Below are 19,592 nucleotides of genomic sequence, written 5' to 3'. Positions count from 1 at the left end.
CTAAACATGCTACCATGGCCTGCAGCGTCTCCGGACTTGTCTCCCATCGAGCTTGTCTGGTACGTCATTGGTCAGACTATGCAAAGGGAGCTGCCAGCAGCCAATCTTGATGATTTGCGCACCCAAGTGCATTCAGTGTGGCATAACATTCCTCAGACAACCATTAATAACCTAATTGATAACATGCCAAGGCGTGCAAGTGTGTTTATTTCTGCGCGTGGCGCTCATACCCGATAATGAATAAATCAAGATGTTTGGAATATTTTGTTTTCATTTTTTTCACATTTGCATATCAGCAACATGTCTATCAATCCTGTGATTTCCACAATTCCAAAACTTCTTCTTCTTGGTGTTGCAATTTCAATGTTGAGGAGTGTAGATAGATAGATAGAAATGTAATAGTTGTCAATTGTGTTTACTGTACCTGCGAGTGTCTATTGCTTCTTCCAGTAATATTTCTGTGTTGGGATAATTGTTATTATCCTTTGTGTTGGGGTCTTTAACTTCAGTCATGTTTTCACTTAAGTTGCACAACCAAGCAAACCACTATGTGGAATAAAAGAAATGAGAAATATTTGGTCATCTAGAATTGGTAATATGATATTGCACTTCATCTTACCTAAAATACCGTTAATACAATATTGTATGAATTTATGGAATGCTGTTACTTGTAAATTTATACATTCGTAATACAGTCACTGAAACACTCAAATTTTGAAAAGCGACATTCCCTAAAGACAGAGATTATTGTGTTCTATTTTTCTTTTGTGTTTTATTCACTATTGCTATACAGAATGCTTCTGAGATTTATTTAATTTTTTTTTATCTAAAAAAAAAAATCCCCCCCAAAAAATCGAGCTTTAGTACAAATGACACACTATAAAAAAAAATTATAATATATGCTATAATCTTAGGCTATTGCTGTGTTAATGTTCTCCAGCCAACCAGAGATCAAATATGTTGAAATAAAATACATGTATTTATGTCAAGTAAGCTACAAATCACTGTAAAATTTTGTAAATATTAATGGGGTGACAAAAACTCAGATAATAATGATTATATTGATTGTGATGTAAGAATTATAGAATACATTTGAAAGACTTAACTACCTAAATTATTATCAGACTCAATTCACACCACGGTTTCCAAACAGTTGACAACATCTGTCTAGAACCAAAAATTTGGTGTACGGACGTATACTTTACAATATCCATAGACATCTGTAGTCTAGACACATACTAAAAGTCTCTCCCTTATTGATGAATTTGATATATATAATTATTTTGCATTAATTGTATCTGATGGTCTTTGTCACCTGATGTATTTCATGCATATTTAGCTCAATTTATTGGTTGGATGTATTTGGATGTTTTTTTTACTGAAATATTTAAGTATTATGAATTTTACTCAGTTGATTATTAGTGATTATTATTGACCACTGAAGAAATCTGGGGGGAAATCCATTATTACTGCAAACCCTACACCATTGACCTTATTGCTAGATCCAACAAGACAGGTGTTCACCATCATTTTTCAGTTGCTGTTTGCAATTCTGTACCATTCCCGTGTCATGTGGATCACCACTAAATTGGATTCCCCTCTGCCATATAATAGTCTGACAGATGATAAACCCAGAAGCGAGTGAAAAATATTTTCTATAGACTGTGTTAAGAAAATGTTGACTTTGGGTATCTCTGAACTGAACAGAATATTTTTGCACAACATCTATACAATCCCACATTTGATAAAGACCACCTAAAAGGAGATAACCATAGACATGGAAGGACAGATTCTCAAAAGCATGGGGTCACTGGGGTTTGTTTTGGACCTAACGGACACACTGTCTTCTGTATATCCTATGCGAGAGATCTGTGCCCCCAACAATGACAGATAATTGCAGGTCTAAAGTATGAGATATTCCTCTAGATTTCGGAATAGCGGACAATTATTAAGCTTAGAAGAAGTGGAATAAGAAGCTTTAAGTCCCTAGAGGGGAAGTTGAGGTTTGCAACTTAGATTTAAAAGTTAAATTTGAGATCCAAAATTTACAAGAATAATTTTAGAACCTGATGTAACTTATAAAGGCAAGTGACAGGGGACTTGGTATTTTATTATGTTAAATATGATGTCCAAGTAACTCAACTTCCAATACAAAAGCAATAATGATTTTAATAAGGATCAGATCTGAGAGGAATCCACTCACATGTACTTCTGATGGTGGATAGAATATAATATTTTGAAAAGCCAACCACCATTAATGTCATACAAAGTAGCTAGAGCAGCCCCATGTTATGGAGTCCACTAACAGTACGATCCCTCGAAGAGAGGATTACCAGGATAATTATAACATGTCATTTTATTTGATTGTTCATAAAGTTGCTGATTTGCAGAATTTTTTACAATATCAAAATTGTTAAAAAACAAACAAAAAACAAACAAACTGTCACACGTTAAATTAGTAAAGTGCCATACATTAGAATAGTAAATATCCATTATGGTTCTAAATAATAAATAATCTATTAAACAAATAGATATACTGTAGATCTATTTGGAGGCAACTATTAGGGCGGGTTCACACATAGCGGAATTTCACTTAAATTCCGCTGCGGACACTCCGCAGCGTTAATCCGCAGCGGAGCCGTTTCTCCATTGACTTTCACTTTAATTTAGCAGTGTTCGTTTACACGATGCGTACAATTCCGCTGCGGAGCATAGGCTGCGGAGCGGAATTTGTTGTCCGCAGCATGCTCTGTCTGTTGCGGAGCAGTGGCGGACTGGTTGCGGACTCATGGCGGAATTTCTCCATTGACTTCAATGGAGAGTCAAAATTCCGCAATGAAGTCCGCAGATCTTATGTGTGCTGCGGAGCGTATTGTTTTTACTACCATGACATTTCTTCATTCTGGCTGGACCTATGTATTTCTAGGTCTACAGCCAGACTGAGGAAGTCAATGGGGCTCCCGTAATGACGGGAGCGTTGCTAGGAGACGTCTGTAAATAGTCACTGTCCAGGGTGCTGAAAGAGTTACGCGATCGGCAGTAACTGTTTCTGCACCCGGGACAGTGACTACCGATCTCAATATACATGTATCTGTAAAAAAACATATAAGTTCATACTTACCGAGAACTCCCTGCGTCTGTCTCCAGTCCGGCCTCCCAGGATGACGTTTCAGTGTAAGTGACGGCTGCAGCCAATCACAGGCCAAGCACAGGCTGCAGCGGTCACATGGACTGGAGCGTCATCCAGGGAGGTCGGGTCGGATGCCGAAAGAAGGACGCGTCACCAAGACAACGGGCGGTAAGTATGAATTTCTTTGACTTTCACTAGGGAAAGTGCTGTCCCTTCTCTCTATCCTGCACTGAATAGGGAGAAGAGAAGCACTTTTCCTGCAGTCCGCAGCGGCCAGTCCGCATCAATTTTCTGCACATTTTGTGCAGATCCGCTGCAGAATCTGCAACGCAGATTCTGTGCGGCATTGATGCGGACAGTTGCGGAGGAATTCCGCCATGTGTGGTCATGCCCTTATAAGACTGACTTTATCATAGTTACAACGTAATATATCCAAGTGTCTTAACATGTCTGAAAAAAGATTTGTTTTACTGACCTGATTCTAGGAATGAGGAACGTCTGAGAAAGTTCATACCAACTTGCTCTTTTATATACGGGCAGAGCAAGTGAAGATTCAACCGCTGGTTATATAATTTAATGATTAAATAGATGAAGTGTAAAGGCCAATATTGTGCAATCAGCTTGTAATACCCTCACTACAAACTCAGGAATGAGTGAGGTGATTTCCTATTCCTTGACGGTACAACTGTCTGAACTTTGCTTAGGAATAAAGTTATTTTAGTTAATTATACACGCTTGTTCTGTTCTGTTTTATTAAACTTACATTGATACTTTGGGGCTTTATTCACAATCAGTCTTAGATTTATATTTTCTATTTACTGTATGCTTAGTTTTGTATTACAAGCCTGGGTCAGTCTGGGTATAATGTAAATTACAAAGAAAGCACTCTTACATTCTTTTAGTCTTATCTACAAAGTCAAACAGTCTGAGCTGTGCAAAAATGATCATATTAAATCTGAGAGAAAGTACTGAAGAGGCTCTGTCACCAGATTTTGCAACCCCTATCTGCTATTGCAGCAGATAGGCGCTGCAATGTAGATTACAGTAACGTTTTTATTTTTAAAAAACGAGCATTTTTGGCCAAGTTATGACCATTTTCGTATTTATGCAAATGAGGCTTGCAAAAGTACAACTGGGCGTGTTGAAAAGTAAAAGTACAACTGGGCGTGTATTATGTGCGTACATCGGGGCGTGTTTACTACTTTTACTAGCTGGGCGTTGTGTATAGAAGTGTCATCCACTTCTCTTCACAACGCCCAGCTTCTGGCAGTGCAGCACTGTGACGTCACTCACAGGTCCTGCATCGTGTCGGCACCAGAGGCTACAGATGATTCTGCAGCAGCATCGGCGTTTGCAGGTAAGTAGCTACATCGACTTACCTGCAAATGCTGATGCTGCTGCAGAATCAACTGTAGCCTCTGGTGCCGACACGATGCAGGACCTGTGAGTGACGTCACAGTGCTGCACTGCCAGAAGCTGGGCGTTGTGAAGAGAAGTGGATGACACTTCTATACACAACGCCCAGCTAGTAATAGTAGTAAACACGCCCCGATGTACGCACATAATACACGCCCAGTTGTACTTTTGCAAGCCTCATTTGCATAAATACGAAAATGGTCATAACTTGGCCAAAAATGCTCGTTTTTTAAAAATAAAAACGTTACTGTAATCTACATTGCAGCGCCTATCTGCTGCAATAGCAGATAGGGGCTGCAAAATCTGGTGACAGAGCCTCTTTAGTTAACAAGATAAAGAACAATCTAGAAAACTATTACTTTCACAAAATAAAAAGACAACTTTTTCCAAGTAATTAGACATTAATAACCTTCACCTTCTACTTGCCACCAATGGGCTAACATGATCAGAGCTCTAGCCACGTGGTCAATCACTACTATGGTAAGGTCACTGCTTTACATTCTACAATACAATAGATTAACTCCGGATCTCATTCTCACATGAAAGTTTGACATTTCCCCTGCAGAATCTGAATACTACTATATCTCAAGTATGACGTCATTGTATTGAAAAAATATTCCTTGGGCAAACATTCCCTGTTTAATGTCACACTAACCCCAGCTGACATGGCAGACCTGAACATTCTTGTTACAAAGAAGCTAAAACTTGACAGCACATGAAACAAGTAAGTGACAAAGACAATGTTCAATGCACCAATGATGACAATCTGTCCCACAGTGCGTAATATAAAAAAAAAACAACCTCTATATCCATGAATTCAGCAGAGCCAGATTTGAGAGTAAAGTCCAATTAGAATATAATCCCACATTCACAGAACGCTCGTTCCCGATAATTACCCTGTGTAAACGCTCGTTCATCGGCTGATTGCATCGTTGTCAGCAGCACTTCCCCCATGCTGCCCACATGATAAAAATGTATGGGGAAGAGCGATTGTAGTAACGAGCGCTCGTCCCCATACTAGATCCTTGTGAAAGGAACAAACGAGTACCAATCAACGAGCTGTCTCGTTGATCGGGCCGTGTAATACCTCCTTAACCCCTTAAGGACGCAGCCTAGTTTGGGCCTTAAGGCTCAGAGCCCATTTTTCAAATCTGACATATTTCACTTTATGTGGTAATAACGTCGGGATGCTTAAACCTATCCAAGCGATTCTGAGATTGTTTTCTCGTGACACATTGGGCTTCATGTTCGTGGTAAAATTTGGTCGATATATTCAGTGTTTATTGGTGAAAAATTGCAAAATTTAGAGAATTTTTTTTGAAAAAATAGCATTTTTCAGAATTTAAATGCATCTGCTTGTAAAACAGACGGTTATACCACCCTAAATAGTTACTAGTTCACATTTCCCTTATGTATACTTTAGATTGGCATTGTTTTTTGAACATTCTTTTATTTTTCTTGGACGTTACAAGGCTTAGAACATAAACAGCAATTTCTCATATTTTTAAGAAAATTTCAAAAGCCTTTTTTTTAAGGTACCTCTTGAGTTCTGAAGTGGCTTTGAGGGGCCTATGTATTAGAAACCCTGATAAAACACCCCATTTTTAAAACTAGACCCCTCAAAGTATTCAAAACAGCATTTAGAAAGTTTTTTAACCCTTCAGGCATTTCACAGGAATTAAAGCAAAGTGGAGGTGAAATTTGCAAATTTCATTTTTCTTGCGGAATTTCAATTTTATTAAATTTTTTTTGTGTAACACAGAAGGTTTTACCAGAGAAATACTACTAAATATGTATTGTCCAGATTCTGCTGTTTTTAGAAATGTCCCACATGTGGCTCTAGTGCGCTCGTGGAATAAAACACAAGCCCTAGAAGCAAAGAAGGACCTAGTGCATTTTGAGGCCTCTTTTTTATTAGAATATATTTTAGGCAGCATGCCAGGTTTGAAGAGGTGTTGAGGTGCCAAAACAGTAGGAATCCCCCAATAATGACCCCATTTTGGAAACGACACCCCTCAAGGAATTCATTTATGGTTGTTGTTACCATTGTGACCACACATTTTTTTCACAGCACGTATTTGAATTGGGCTGTGAAATGAAAAAAAATTTCATTTTTTCCAATAAAATGCCATTTGTGATCAATATTTCTTATTTTCACAGGGAACAAAATACCCCATTTTGTTGCCCAGTTTGTCCTTAGTGTGGCAATACCCCATTTGTGGTGATAAACTGCCGTTTGGGCCCATGTGAGGGCTCAGAAGGAAAGGATTGCTGTGTGTTCTTTGGAGTACAGATTTTGCTGGTTTGGTTTTCGGGTGCCATGTCACATTTGCAGAGCCCCAGAGGTATCAAAGCAATGGAAACCCGCCAGAAGTGACCCCATTTTGGAAACTAAACCCCTCAAGGAATTCATTTATGGGTAATGTCACCATTTAGACTCCATAGTTTCTTTCACAGAACTTATTTGAATTGGGCTGGGAATTAAAAAAAAATATATTTTTTCCAATAATATGTCATTTTAGCTCAAAAATTCTTATTTTCACAAGAAATAAAATACTCCATTTTGTTGCCCAATTTGTCCTGAGTGCGGCAATACCCCATTTTTGGTGATAAACTGCGGTTTGGGCCCATGGGAGGGCTCAGAAGGAAAGGAGCGCTGTGTGTTCTTTGGAGTCCAGATTTTGCTGGATTGGTTTTCGGTGCCATGTCGCATTTGCAGAGCCCCAGAGGTATCAAAGCAATAGAAACCAACCACAAATGACCCCATTTGGGAAACTACACCCCTCAAGGAATTCATTTATGGGTGTTGTGACCATTTTCACCCCATAGTTTTTTCACAGAACTTATTTGAATTGGGCTGGGAATGAAAACAAAATTATTTCTTTCAAATAATATGTCGTTTTGGCTGAAAATGTCTTATTTTCACAAGAAACAAAATACCCCATTCTGTTGCGCAATTTGTTCTAAGTGCCGCAATGCCCCATTTGTGGTGATAAACTGCCGTTTGGGCCCATGGGAGGGCTCAGAAGGAAAGGACCACCATTTGGCCTACTGGGGATTTTCTGGTGCGAAGTCATGTATGCAGAAGCACCTGAGGTACCAGTACAGTTGAAACCCGCAAGAAGTGACCCCGTTTTAAAAACGACACCCTTAAGGCATTCATCTAGAGGTGTAGTGAGCATTTTGACCGGAGACCTACACCACATAAATTGTAATGTGGGTTCTCCTGGGTACGGCAATACCCTACATGTGGCTGTTATCAGCTGCCTGGGCACACAGCAGGGCCCTGAGGGGAAAGACGAGGGGGGATAAGCTGTGCGGAGTGCATCAGGGTAAGTAAAACTGGGGTAGATTAAAAATCAAGGACTGTATGATACATCTTAAAACACTTTCATACAGAGCTCTGGTTATTCGGGACACGTGTCACATTGATATATTGTGTCATCCCTTATCGCCCTCTTATAGCAGACTTTGCACCTCTTTTGACTTTTTCCCTTCTTGCCAGTTTGGGGAACTTCTCCTGGAAAATGTTGCCCTGGTACGATACGTGTGGCCCCGCTTCAAGAAGTACTGGGTGCCCCCCCTATTTGGTCACTAAAGATTAGGTTCTTGATGATCACCTCTTGAAATTCCAGGAAAGTTCCCGTCTGGCCTGTACATCGACGTAGCACGTACGCATTGTACAATGCCATCTGTATGTTGTGCCCGGCCAGCTTCTTATACCACACCGCATGGCGCTGTAGGGCTTCAGGACTTGATCTGACAAGTCCATCCCTCCCATGTACCTATTGTAGTCCAGGATGCAGTCTGGTTTGGGGGTGGCCTTTCCTTCATATATCCTAAACCTGTAGGTATACCCTGATGCACTCTCGCACAGCTTATACATCTTCACGCCATACCTTGCCCTCTTACTCGGCAGGTACTCGCGGAATTGAACCCTCCCTTTAAAATGTAAAAGGTACTCATCAATAGAAATACACTTCTCGGGGGTGTATGCTTGGGAAAACCGGGCACTGGAACAGTCTAATAGGGGTCTCCGTTTATACAAACGGTCAAAACTGGGGTCATCTCGGGGTGGGCACTGCTCATTATCCGTATAATGTAAGAAGCGAAGTATTGCCTAATTTATTTATTTTTTTAGGTTCCAGTTCAGTTCTGAAGTTGCTTTGAGGGGCCCATATATTAGAAACCCCTATTAAACACCCCATTTTAGAAACTAGACCCCTCAAAGTATTCACAACAGCATTTAGAAAGTTTATGAACCCTTTAGGTGTTTCACAGAAATTTAGAGCAAAGTAGAGGTGAAATTTCCTTTTTTTTTTGGTCAGAAAATCCTCTTTATACCATTTTTTTTATAACACAAAAGGATTTATCAGAGAAACGCAACTCAATATTTATTGCCCAGATTCTGCAGTTTAGAGAAATATCCCACATGTGGTCCTAGTGCGGTAATGGACTGAAGCCCCGGCCTCCGAAGCAAAGGAGCACCTAGTGGATTTTGAGGCCTCTTTTTTATTAGGCACCATGTCCGGTTTGAAGAGGTCTTGTGGTGCCAAAACATTGGAAACCCCCCAAAAGTGACCCCAATTTGGAAACTAGACCCCTTGAGGAATTCATTGTAGTTTTCATGGGGTGCATGCGACTTTTTGATCAGTTTTTATTCTATTTTTATGTGGCGTGGTGACTAAAAAACAGCAATTCTACTATTCTTTTTTTATTCTTTTTTTTTACAGCATTCACCGTGCGCTATAAATGACATATTCACTTTATTCTGCGGGGCGATACGATTACGGCGATATCAGATGTTTATAGTTTTTTTTATGTCTTATGGCGTTTGCACAATAAAATAAGTTTTGTAAAAAAGCATTCACTTTTTGTGTTACCTTATTCTAAGAGCCATAACGTTTTTATTTTTTCAATCAATAAAGCCGTGCGAGGACTTATTTTTTGCGTAACGAACTGTAGCTTCGATCAGCACCATTTTTAGGTACATGCGACTTTTTGATCTCTTTTTATTCCATTTTTTGGGAGGTGAAGTGACCAAAGAATTGAGATTGTGTTACGGTTTATTATTATTTTTTTTTACGGCGTTCATCGTGCGGGATAAATAATGAAATAATGTTGTAGTTCAGGCCATTACGGACGCGGCGAAATCAATTATGTATAGTTTATTTGTTTGTTTATATATTTTTATTAATAATAAATGACTGATAAGGGAAAAAGGGTGACTTTTACTTTTATTACTTTTAAAACTTTTATTTTCTTATTTTTACACATCTTTTTTTTACTTTTTTTTTTACTTTATTACTTTGTCCCACTAGGGGACTTGAGGACAGGAGGCCCTGATTGCTATTCTAATACACTGCACTACATGCGTAGTGCAGTGTATTAGAACTGTCAGCTACTCTCTGACAGCAAGCATAGTGGGTCCCACTAGGCTTCCGTCTATGGCATAGCCGGACGCCATTGTTTGGTGTCCGGTTGCCATAGTCACCATCGCTGGCCGCTATCGTGTAGCAGGCCGGCGATGGCAGCTTAACCCCTAAAAAGCCGCGATCTCTATAGAACGCGGCTTTTAAGGGGTTAATCAACGGGGACACAGCGATCGGTCCCCGCTGTAGGAGCTGTGACAGCTGCTGAACAAGACAGCAGCTGTCACAGCTCCTGTATGTGTCGGGAGGACGGCCGAAACGGCCGTTACTCCCGAGACGTACTATTAGGTCATGGAGCGCGAACGATACAGCTGCCATGACCTAATAGTATGTCCAGGAGCGGGAAGGGGTTAAGCCTTCTTTAGAAACATCTATTTACCAAAGGTATGTCAATCATTTTATTAACCTTTGTTTCACTTAAAGAGGCTCTGTCACCAGATTTTGCAACCCTTACCTGCAAACGCTGATGCTGCTGCAGAATCAACTGTAGCCTCTGGTGCCGATGTGGCCGTCACGATGCAGGACCTGTGAGTGACGTCACAGATCTGCACTGCCAGAAGCTGGGCGTTCTGAAGAGAAGAGGATGTTTTCTCTTCAGAGCGCCCAGCTAGTAAAAGTATTAAAAACGCCCCGATGTACGCACATAATACACGCCCACTTGGACTTTTACTTTTAAACACACCCACTTGGACTTTTGCAAGCCTCATTTGCATAACTACAAAAATGGTCATAACTTGGCCAAAAATGCTCGTTTTTTAAAAATAAAAACGTTACTGTAATCTACATTGCAGCGCCTATCTGCTGCAATAGCAGATAGGGGTTGCAAAATCTGGTGACAGAGCCTCTTTAAAGAGGCTCTGTCACCACATTATAAGTGCCCTATCTCCTATATAAGGAGATGGGCGCTGTAATGTAGGTGACAGTAATGCTTTTTATTTAGAAAAACTTTCTATTTTAAACCACTTTATGAACGATTTTTAGCTTTATGCTAATGAGTTTCTTAATGCCCAAGTGGGCGTGTTTTTACTTTAGACCAAGTGGGCGTTGTACAGAGGAGTGTATTATGCTGACCAATCAGTGTCATGCACTTCTCTCCATTCATTTACACTGCACTAGCGATATAGTTATATCGCTATGTGCAGCTTCATACACACATTATAACATTACTGCAGTGTCCTGATAATAAATATACATTACCTCCAGCCTGGACGTGATGTTTATTCAGAATCCTGACACGTCTGTAGCGTCTCTGTGAGATTTACAGCAAGGCAAGCGTAATCTCGCGAGATTACGATGTAACCTGTCATTTCAAACGAGATTACGTTTGCCTTGCTGGAATCTCACAGAAAAGATTCCGAAGTGTCAGGATTCTGAGTACACATGACGTCCTGGCTGGAGGTAATGTATATTCATTATCAGGACACTGCAGTAATGTTAGTGTTTGTGTAAGTGACTGCACATAACGATATAACTATATCGCTAGTGCAGTGTAAATGAATGGAGAAGTGCATGACGCTGAATGGTCAGCATCATACACTCCTCTGTACAACGCCCACTTGGTCTAAAGTGAAACACACCCACTTGGGCATTAAGAAACTCATTAGCATAAAGCTAAAAATCGCTTATAAAGTGGTATAAAATAGATCGTTTTTCTAAATAAATAGCACTGCTGTCTCCTACATTATAGGGCCGATCTTCTTATATAGGAGATAGGGCACTTATAATGTGATGACAGAGCCTCTTTAAGGCCTTTTTTACACTGGCAGATTTTCTGCCCGGCAAACGAGCGCCATTTGACAATAGAACATGTCTTTGAGCTCACATTTGTTCCATCTAAACATAGCAATGATTGGAATATATTGGGACTAGTTACGAAGATTGTTGGTCCCCATACAATTGCATCTTGTTGGCAGCACATCCCTGTTTACACGGGTTAATGTGCTGCTAACAAGCAACCATTTTTTGGGCCGCATAAAAGAACCCTTCAACCAACAAAAGAGTGTTTGCTCGTTTGGCGGCTGATCGCTGCTCTTTTTTACACAGGGCAATGATCGGGAACGATCGTTCGTTTGAGTGCTCGTTTGCCTGATTAATTGCCGGTGTAAAAAGCCCTAAAGACATGGCTCAGTCCCTTTTCCCACAAATGAATTTTCAGGGGAATGTAGGTGAAAACCTGTCTAGGACTGATTTTGGACGAAATGAAGACCGTTGTTAAAAGCAATTTTTCTATAAAGCCCATGCTTTGTTACATAAACATTGGGATATCCCTAGATCATACCCTCATGTAAAAAAAAATCAACACCTTCCTCTAATCTGTCATAAAATATCTGAAAATTCCATGGACAAACTCACCATGACTTATGTAAGGGTACTAATGGGAGCAAGCCAAATGTTCTTGATTCAAGCCAAATCCATCCATTCATTATGCATAGCAGTCAAATACAATCAAGAGAAAATGATTTTACCAACAATTGACCGGACAATATTTTCCTATTAAAGGATTTACACTTATGATTCATCCTGTGTAGAGTATCTGATGAAGTCTCTGTGCAGTCTATTGGTCAGACCTCCCATTACAGACAGCCTTTAAAAACACATATCAACAATCAGATTTAGGACAGTCTCATTAGGACAAACTCGTCCACGTGCAATATGATGGCATTTGGATGTCATACAGGGCGGTCCTCTGTTGGGGGTTCACTGCCGGGGGAGTAATTATATGTGGCTTCCACCAGTAATGACAGCTGATCCCTGGAGGTTCAGCTCAGCCAGTTTCTAGAAGTTCAGACAACCGCTTTATAATGTACCTACTTATATATGTCGTTATTGCATAAATTGTGTTCTTACATGTTATATGTTTTCTATGTTTTCCTAGATGTGGTAAAGAATTCTACCTATGCGGACTTAATCTACATGGGGAATACACTTTTAATTTGCTGGAAAATACATATTTTTTAAAGGCTAAGCCAATTATGTGTTATCTGTTACTGATATGACTTTTTATATCCTTTGATATAAAGCTGTTCTTCATTCCTCTTCTATTTAATCATTGACATGTTGAACTCTGTAACTGTGCTATTTGATATATTTAATTATTATACTGAGGGAGCGTCATCATTGCCTAGCAACATGATGTCATTTTACTCTTCCCCTACTAGACATCACTAAAGTTTGCTTGACACGTGCGTCTTAGCTTGAGAGAAGCTCAGTTAGGTCTTATGTGTGTTGCATCGGTTGTACTATATACCTGCCTAGAAAGAATAAAGTAAATAGAAGCAAAACATCATTGGTGTAGGGTTTTACATATATGTGTATATATATATATATATATGTACATATATATACATACAGTATATATATATGTATATATATATATATATATATATATATATATGTATATATATATATATATATATATATATATATAAATAAATCAAAAGGAAAGCAGCACAGCTACAGTGGATGGAGGCAAAGAAACCCTCCTAGACTCAGGCTATGAGACCATAAATGTAAAAAACTAAAAAATAGAGGCAGAACTCGAAGTTAGTAATAAAACAAGTGGTGTGTTTTGTTCACTCCAGTGACATAACGTCACTGTCAAAATGGGCACTGTGGCACTATTTACAGTGGGCACTATCTATGTGGGCACTGACACTATTTATGTGGGCAATGTGGCACTATCTACAGTGGTATTGTGTCACTATCTACATGGGCACTGTGGTGTTTTCAGGGGGTTGGGACAAAAAACCCTAACAAATAAAATTCATCCATTTTTTCAACGTCCATGAAAAACGGTCAGACAGCCGGGAAATGGATTCAAATTTTGAGACACATTGATGCAAAACAGCCATGAAAATCTGACAGTTAATTCGTTGTTGACTGCCATTTTTTTCACGGCCGTGTGTATATAGCCCTCTTTACTCTCCCCTCACAATGATCCAGGGTGACGGAGAGAGAAGAAGACTAATTGTTACAGAGCTCTACATATTTCTCTCTATAAATATATATTAAAAAAATGACAAAAGAGTGTTTTTTCTTAAATTTTTAGTGATTTGTCTGCTCATAATAAAAATTAAAAATACTGGATTATTTAAACTAATCTAGAACATGAAAGTCTCATAAGTCTTGCAAAAATAGTTGTGATATTCAAAGTGGTTGCAAAGATATTATCGTTTAAAGAAGTGCATATCAAAAATCTAAAATTTGACCTGGACACAGGGGCATCAATGAAACTTGGTCATGAAAGGGTTAACCAGTACATTTAGGGTATGTTCACACGCACTAATTACGGACGTAGTGTAGTTATGAAAGAACTCTGCCTACCCTGACCTCGGCCTATCTGACTTCAATGCACGCCTGCTGCCTAGGCACCACATTCTAGAGTGTTCTGTCTATCCACAAGTCAGCTGTTGCTAATGGAGACTACTGCGGGGGTAGTGACCTGGTGCAAATTCTGTATCTCTTTGTTGGTGTTCAGGGTGAAAACTCACAATCCCTAAGGGTATGTTCACACGCACTAATTACGGATGTAATTCTGGCATTTTTGCCCCGAATTACGTCCGAAAATAGCGCCTCAATAGCGCTGACAAACATCTGCCCATTGAAAGCAATGGGCAGACGTTTGTCTGTTCACACGAGGCGTATATTTACGTGCCGCTGTCAAATGACGGCGCGTAAATAGACGCCCGCGTCAAAGAAGTGACCTGTCACTTCTTTGGCCGTAATTGGAGCCGTTATTCATTGACTCCAATGAATAGCAGCGCCAATTACGTCCGTAATGGACGCGGCGTCCAAGCGCCTGCACATGCCGTTACGGCTGAAATTACGGGGATGTTTTCAGGCTGAAACATCCCCGTAATTTCAGCCGTTACGGACGCCCTCGTGTGAACATACCCTAACTCTTTCAGTTGAAGCGGGATCGCATTTGAAGCCCCCTTTTATCAATCTAATCCACAATCATGCATTTTATTGGTTATGTAACCTGGTTATCTACTTGTCAATATAAAATAATCACTTGCGCCTTATTGTGTCAGGGCTGTATACCACCTGAACCTCAGGCTGCTATGACATCTTTAGCTACAGGGGAAAACTGTAGTTTAAAGAAATAGCTAGACAATTCAAAGGCTAAATTCACATGTTAAGGATTTGATGATGATTTAGGTTGTGGATTCCGTGCCTAAATCCTAATCAGATCTGCTCACATTACGAATTTAACATAAGATAAATAAGATATTTTATACCCCATTCACATGCGGTGGAAAAAAATTAACAAAAAAATAAATAAATCTACAAGATTAATGAGCTTGTTCATTTTCTCCCAGATTCGGCATGGAAAATTCTCGTATTTGCCCCATTAAATTACAATGAGGGTTAATCCTCATGTAGATCCGCAGCCACATTTGCATCCGAAATCCAAGTGTCAGCCTCTGTTTTTTGCCACTGATTATTTGTAAAATACATGTCAGTAACACGCCTAATTTTTCACAAAGGTCTTACTTTTAGAGGTTATACATAAAAAAAAAAAAAGTTACTAATAAAGGGAATAAGACAAAGGAAAACTCTGGGAATTGTTTCCCTAGTCCTAATCTGGAACTAAATACCATAATACATATCAAAACAAATTTAACAGAATGGTGAACGCATTTTAAAACTCAATTATACTGTCTGTCTGTTTCTATCTATCTATCTATCTATCTATCTATCTATCTATCTATCTATCTATCTATCTATCTATCTATCTATCTATCTATCTATCTATCTATCTATCTATCTATCTATCATCTATCTATCTATCTATCTATCTATCTATCTATCTATCTATCTATCTATCTATCTATCTATCTATCTATCTATCTATCTATCTATCTATCTATCTATCTATCTATCATCTATCTCATATCTATCTATCTCATATCTATCTATCTATCTATCTATCTATCTATCTATCTATCTATCTATCTATCTATCTATCTATCTATCTATCTACCTACCTACCTACCTACCTACCTACCTACCTACCTACCTACCTATCTATCTATCTATCTATCTATCTATCTATCTATCTATCTATCTATCTATCTATCTATCTATCTATCTATCTATCTATCTATCTATCTACCTACCTACCTACCTACCTACCTATCTATCTATCTATCTATCTATCTATCTATCTATCTATCTATCTATCTATCTATCTATCTATCTATCTATCTATCTTCTGTCGTATAAATGTGAAAAAATTAAGCACACCAATGTAAATTTGGACATAGCTATACTTAATCTTCATTGAAGCAGTAGATAAAAAAAAATCATGTTAAAAGCCTTCAACAAACTGTTTTGCAATAATTTATTAATCATTCACAGAAACTTCACAGATATGCCAATTTCTTCTGTGTAAAAAGTAAGTAATTTTTTTTTTTTTAACCATTTCTTGGCGGATTTACTTTTAGGTTCATTTACGGTCATTGTCATGTTTCAAGGCTAACTTTTGGCTGAGCTTCAATCCTCTCGCTTTGTCCTCGAGCACCCTCCCCCCAGTACATTGAATAATTCATAGTGGATTCTATTACGAAGAGCTGCCCAGGCTCTGATGCAGCAAAGCAGCTCCAAACCATTACACTACCATGCATTACAGTTGCTATCAGTTTCTTCTGGTGAAATACCTTTGGTTTCTGTCAAACATGTCTTCTAGTACTGTGGTCAAACACAAATCTTTCAGCATGGTCTGCTACTACATGGCTGAGCTGTTACTCCTAAATGCTTCCACTTCACAATAATAGCATATATAATTGAACATGGCCAATCTTGCAGAGATTTTACAAAGTCACTTGTGGCAAAGTCTCTTTAGTACAACCTATAAACCACTAATGTTTGTCGAGGAAGACTGTGTGCTTGATTTTATGTACCTGTTTGCAATGAGTGTGGCTGAAGCACCTCAACTCAATAATTAGGAGAGGTGTCCACAGACTTTTGGCCATCTATCTATCTATCTATCTATCTATCTATCTATCTATCTATCTATCTATCTATCTATCTATCTATCTAATCTATCTATCTAAACAGGGTGTGTTATCTATGGTGTTACATAAGACTGCAGGTAATATCTATTACATTATCTGTACTGTGTTTATGTGTGCCTCTGTGGGTATATATGGATCCGTGTATGTGTGTGTGTGTATGTGTCTCTGTGCATGTATATATGTGCCTGTGTGTGTGTGTGTGTGTGTGTGTGTGTGTGTGTGTGTGTGTGTGTGTGTGTGTATATACATACATGTTCTGCTATATATATACTGTATATATATATTTGCCCGTATGTCTATATGTGTGCCTTTATGTATTTGTTTATGTTCGAGCATGTGTGTATATATTATATCATATATATATTTTTTGCTTTATATATATATATATATATGTACATGTGCCTTGTGTGTGTGTATATTTGTGTGTGTGTATATATATATATATATATATATATATATGTATGTGTGTGTGTGTGTGTGTGTGTGTGTGTGTGTGTGTGTGTGTGTGTCTGTATGTCTATATATTTACCTATGTACATGTGTATATTTGCCTATATGTCTAAATATGTCTTTATATATGTACAATATATACAGTATGTTCCAGTATGTGTGTGTCTATATATCTGGTTAATTTTTTTATTTGTGGAGGGCAGCAATAGAGAGAACTGCACAGGGCACCATCCAACCTAAGGCCAGCCCTGAACACAGCACTCACATTGAGCCCTGTGTTCCCAAAAAGCGCTGCTTCTGCATTCGGGTTGTTGCTAGGGATTCCCTGTGCAGAGGGGGCTCAGTGGCATAAAGAAAAAACGCAATGTGGATCTTCTCTGCATCTCTGATGGGCGACTACCATTAGATCACTGTTAGGGTATGTTCCCACGCAGTGTTTTCAGGCGTAATTCGGGCATTTTAGGCTTCGAAAAAACGCCCCTAATACGCCTACAAACATCTGCCCATTGCTTCCAATGGGATTTACGGTCTTCTATTCCCACAAGGCTTAATTTTACGCGTCACTGTCAAAATACGGCGCATAAAAAGACGCCCGCGAAAAAGAAGTGCATGTCACTTCTTGGGACGTTTTTGGAGGCGTTTTTCATTGACTCTATTAAAAAACAGCTCAAATAACGGGCGTAAAATAAGTCGCGAAAAACACGAGTTGCTATGATAACAGCAGAGAAAAGGGAAGGTGAAACCAGCGCTGAAGTGGAAAATCTGTTAAAAACGGGAATCTTCTTCCGAGTTTTAATGTTGCTTTGTTAAAAACAATGGACAACGAAAAATAGTGGTGACGGGCAGGTAATGTCCAAAGTACAGAGAGTGTTGAGGGAGATAGGCGGCAGCCTACGCGTTTCAGACCCCTGCTGGGTCCTTAGTCATGGCTTATGGTGACATTGACACTCAGAATGTACGTTAACCCAAACATCAAATAATGTCCCCTGGCCACCAAATTTTTCCTATTCCACCCGGACTTATCTGCTTTTGCATCTTCACTAAAATATTTCTGTACCTGGATAATTATCATCCATGTGCAGATGGTGCGCCTAAGCTAAGGGAGGGGGATACATTTAAAACTTTGTGCTATAGCGATACATACATTACACAATGTACGTATATTTGACATCCCTATTGATGAGAATATTAGAGGATTCATTTTTGGGGTAAATATTATTAATTGAACAAACTATCGTAAAACTGAGCATGGAAAAATGAGGAAATTTTTTTTCTTGTTTCCAACCATTTTTTCCTAAGTAAGACCTACAAAATTTATTAATATCAGCTTTAATTGTAAATAATAAGAAATCAAAATGTGTCCTGCAAAAACAGCAAATAAAATTTTAGAGTAGACTAAGGCCTAGATCACACAGAGCTTTTTTTACTTGATTTTGACGCAAAAACCGCGTGAGAATCAGCGCCATAAAATGTCCGAAACACCCTCCAATTGATTTCAATGGGAGGTGGGGGCATTTTTTTTTTCGTGACGGCTTTTAGCCACTCGTGTTAAAAAGAAGCGGCATGCTCTTTCTTGCCACGGTTCCGCCTCTGACCTCCCATTGAGAAAGCTTTTTTTCGTGGCGCCCGATGGCGGCAAGAAATTGCAGGCTGGTCAAAATCTGCCTCAAAACTGAGTTTTGAGGCAGAATTTTTCTGCCTCCAAGAAAAACTCTGTGTGAACAGTGCCTTAGAAATAATAAAACAATATATTCACTTTCTAAAAGGTGCTATGGAGAATACAGCATGTTCATTCTTCACATAGGGAGCCCATTTATTTTAATGGACAAATTGTAATGCTTCATTTCTCATGTGGAGTCACTGCAGAGGAATTAAATATTTTCTTTTAGCTTCTCCCAAAGAATACAGCTGACGCTGGGGGTCCTAGCAGCAGGACACCCTATGTTCTGCTAAGTGTTTGGGGGAAATTTCTAGCAAAAAAGGGTGTCCAAACAGAACAAACCCTTTAAAGAGAATCTGTCACCAAAGTCGTGCCGGAGACCCTGATTTCAGCGGTGTATAACTTACTTTGTAATGTTCCGTTGTTTTCATGAAATCGTTTTTCTTCTGTAGCCTGAGCCAAGTAAGGAGTCCTCTCAATGATGG

The 19,592-nt window shown here is 39.1% G+C and overlaps 1 protein-coding gene across 2 annotated transcripts in view; it reads right to left on the bottom strand.

Annotated features, from left to right (window-relative positions):
• Positions 1 to 19,592, bottom strand: part of LOC142651985 (ATP-binding cassette sub-family B member 5-like) — a 68,938-nt gene that overhangs the window by 34,858 nt on the left and 14,488 nt on the right. Inside the window, exons 1-2 of one of the 2 annotated variants that reach the window (XM_075827313.1) lie at positions 3,606 to 3,661; positions 425 to 546 (exon numbers count right to left, since the gene is read on the bottom strand). In XM_075827313.1, coding sequence (XP_075683428.1) covers positions 425 to 513 — 89 coding nt within the window. In that variant the 5' untranslated portion in view covers positions 514 to 546; positions 3,606 to 3,661. Of the gene's footprint in view, positions 1 to 424; positions 547 to 3,605; positions 3,662 to 19,592 lie in introns of those variants that run through there. The other variant, XM_075827312.1, reaches the window with a different exon arrangement.

The sequence above is a fragment of the Rhinoderma darwinii genome, chromosome 5, assembly GCF_050947455.1.
Source record: "Rhinoderma darwinii isolate aRhiDar2 chromosome 5, aRhiDar2.hap1, whole genome shotgun sequence".
Taxonomy (NCBI): Eukaryota; Metazoa; Chordata; class Amphibia; order Anura; family Rhinodermatidae; genus Rhinoderma; species Rhinoderma darwinii.
This window is presented reverse-complemented; position numbering and strand designations above follow the sequence as displayed.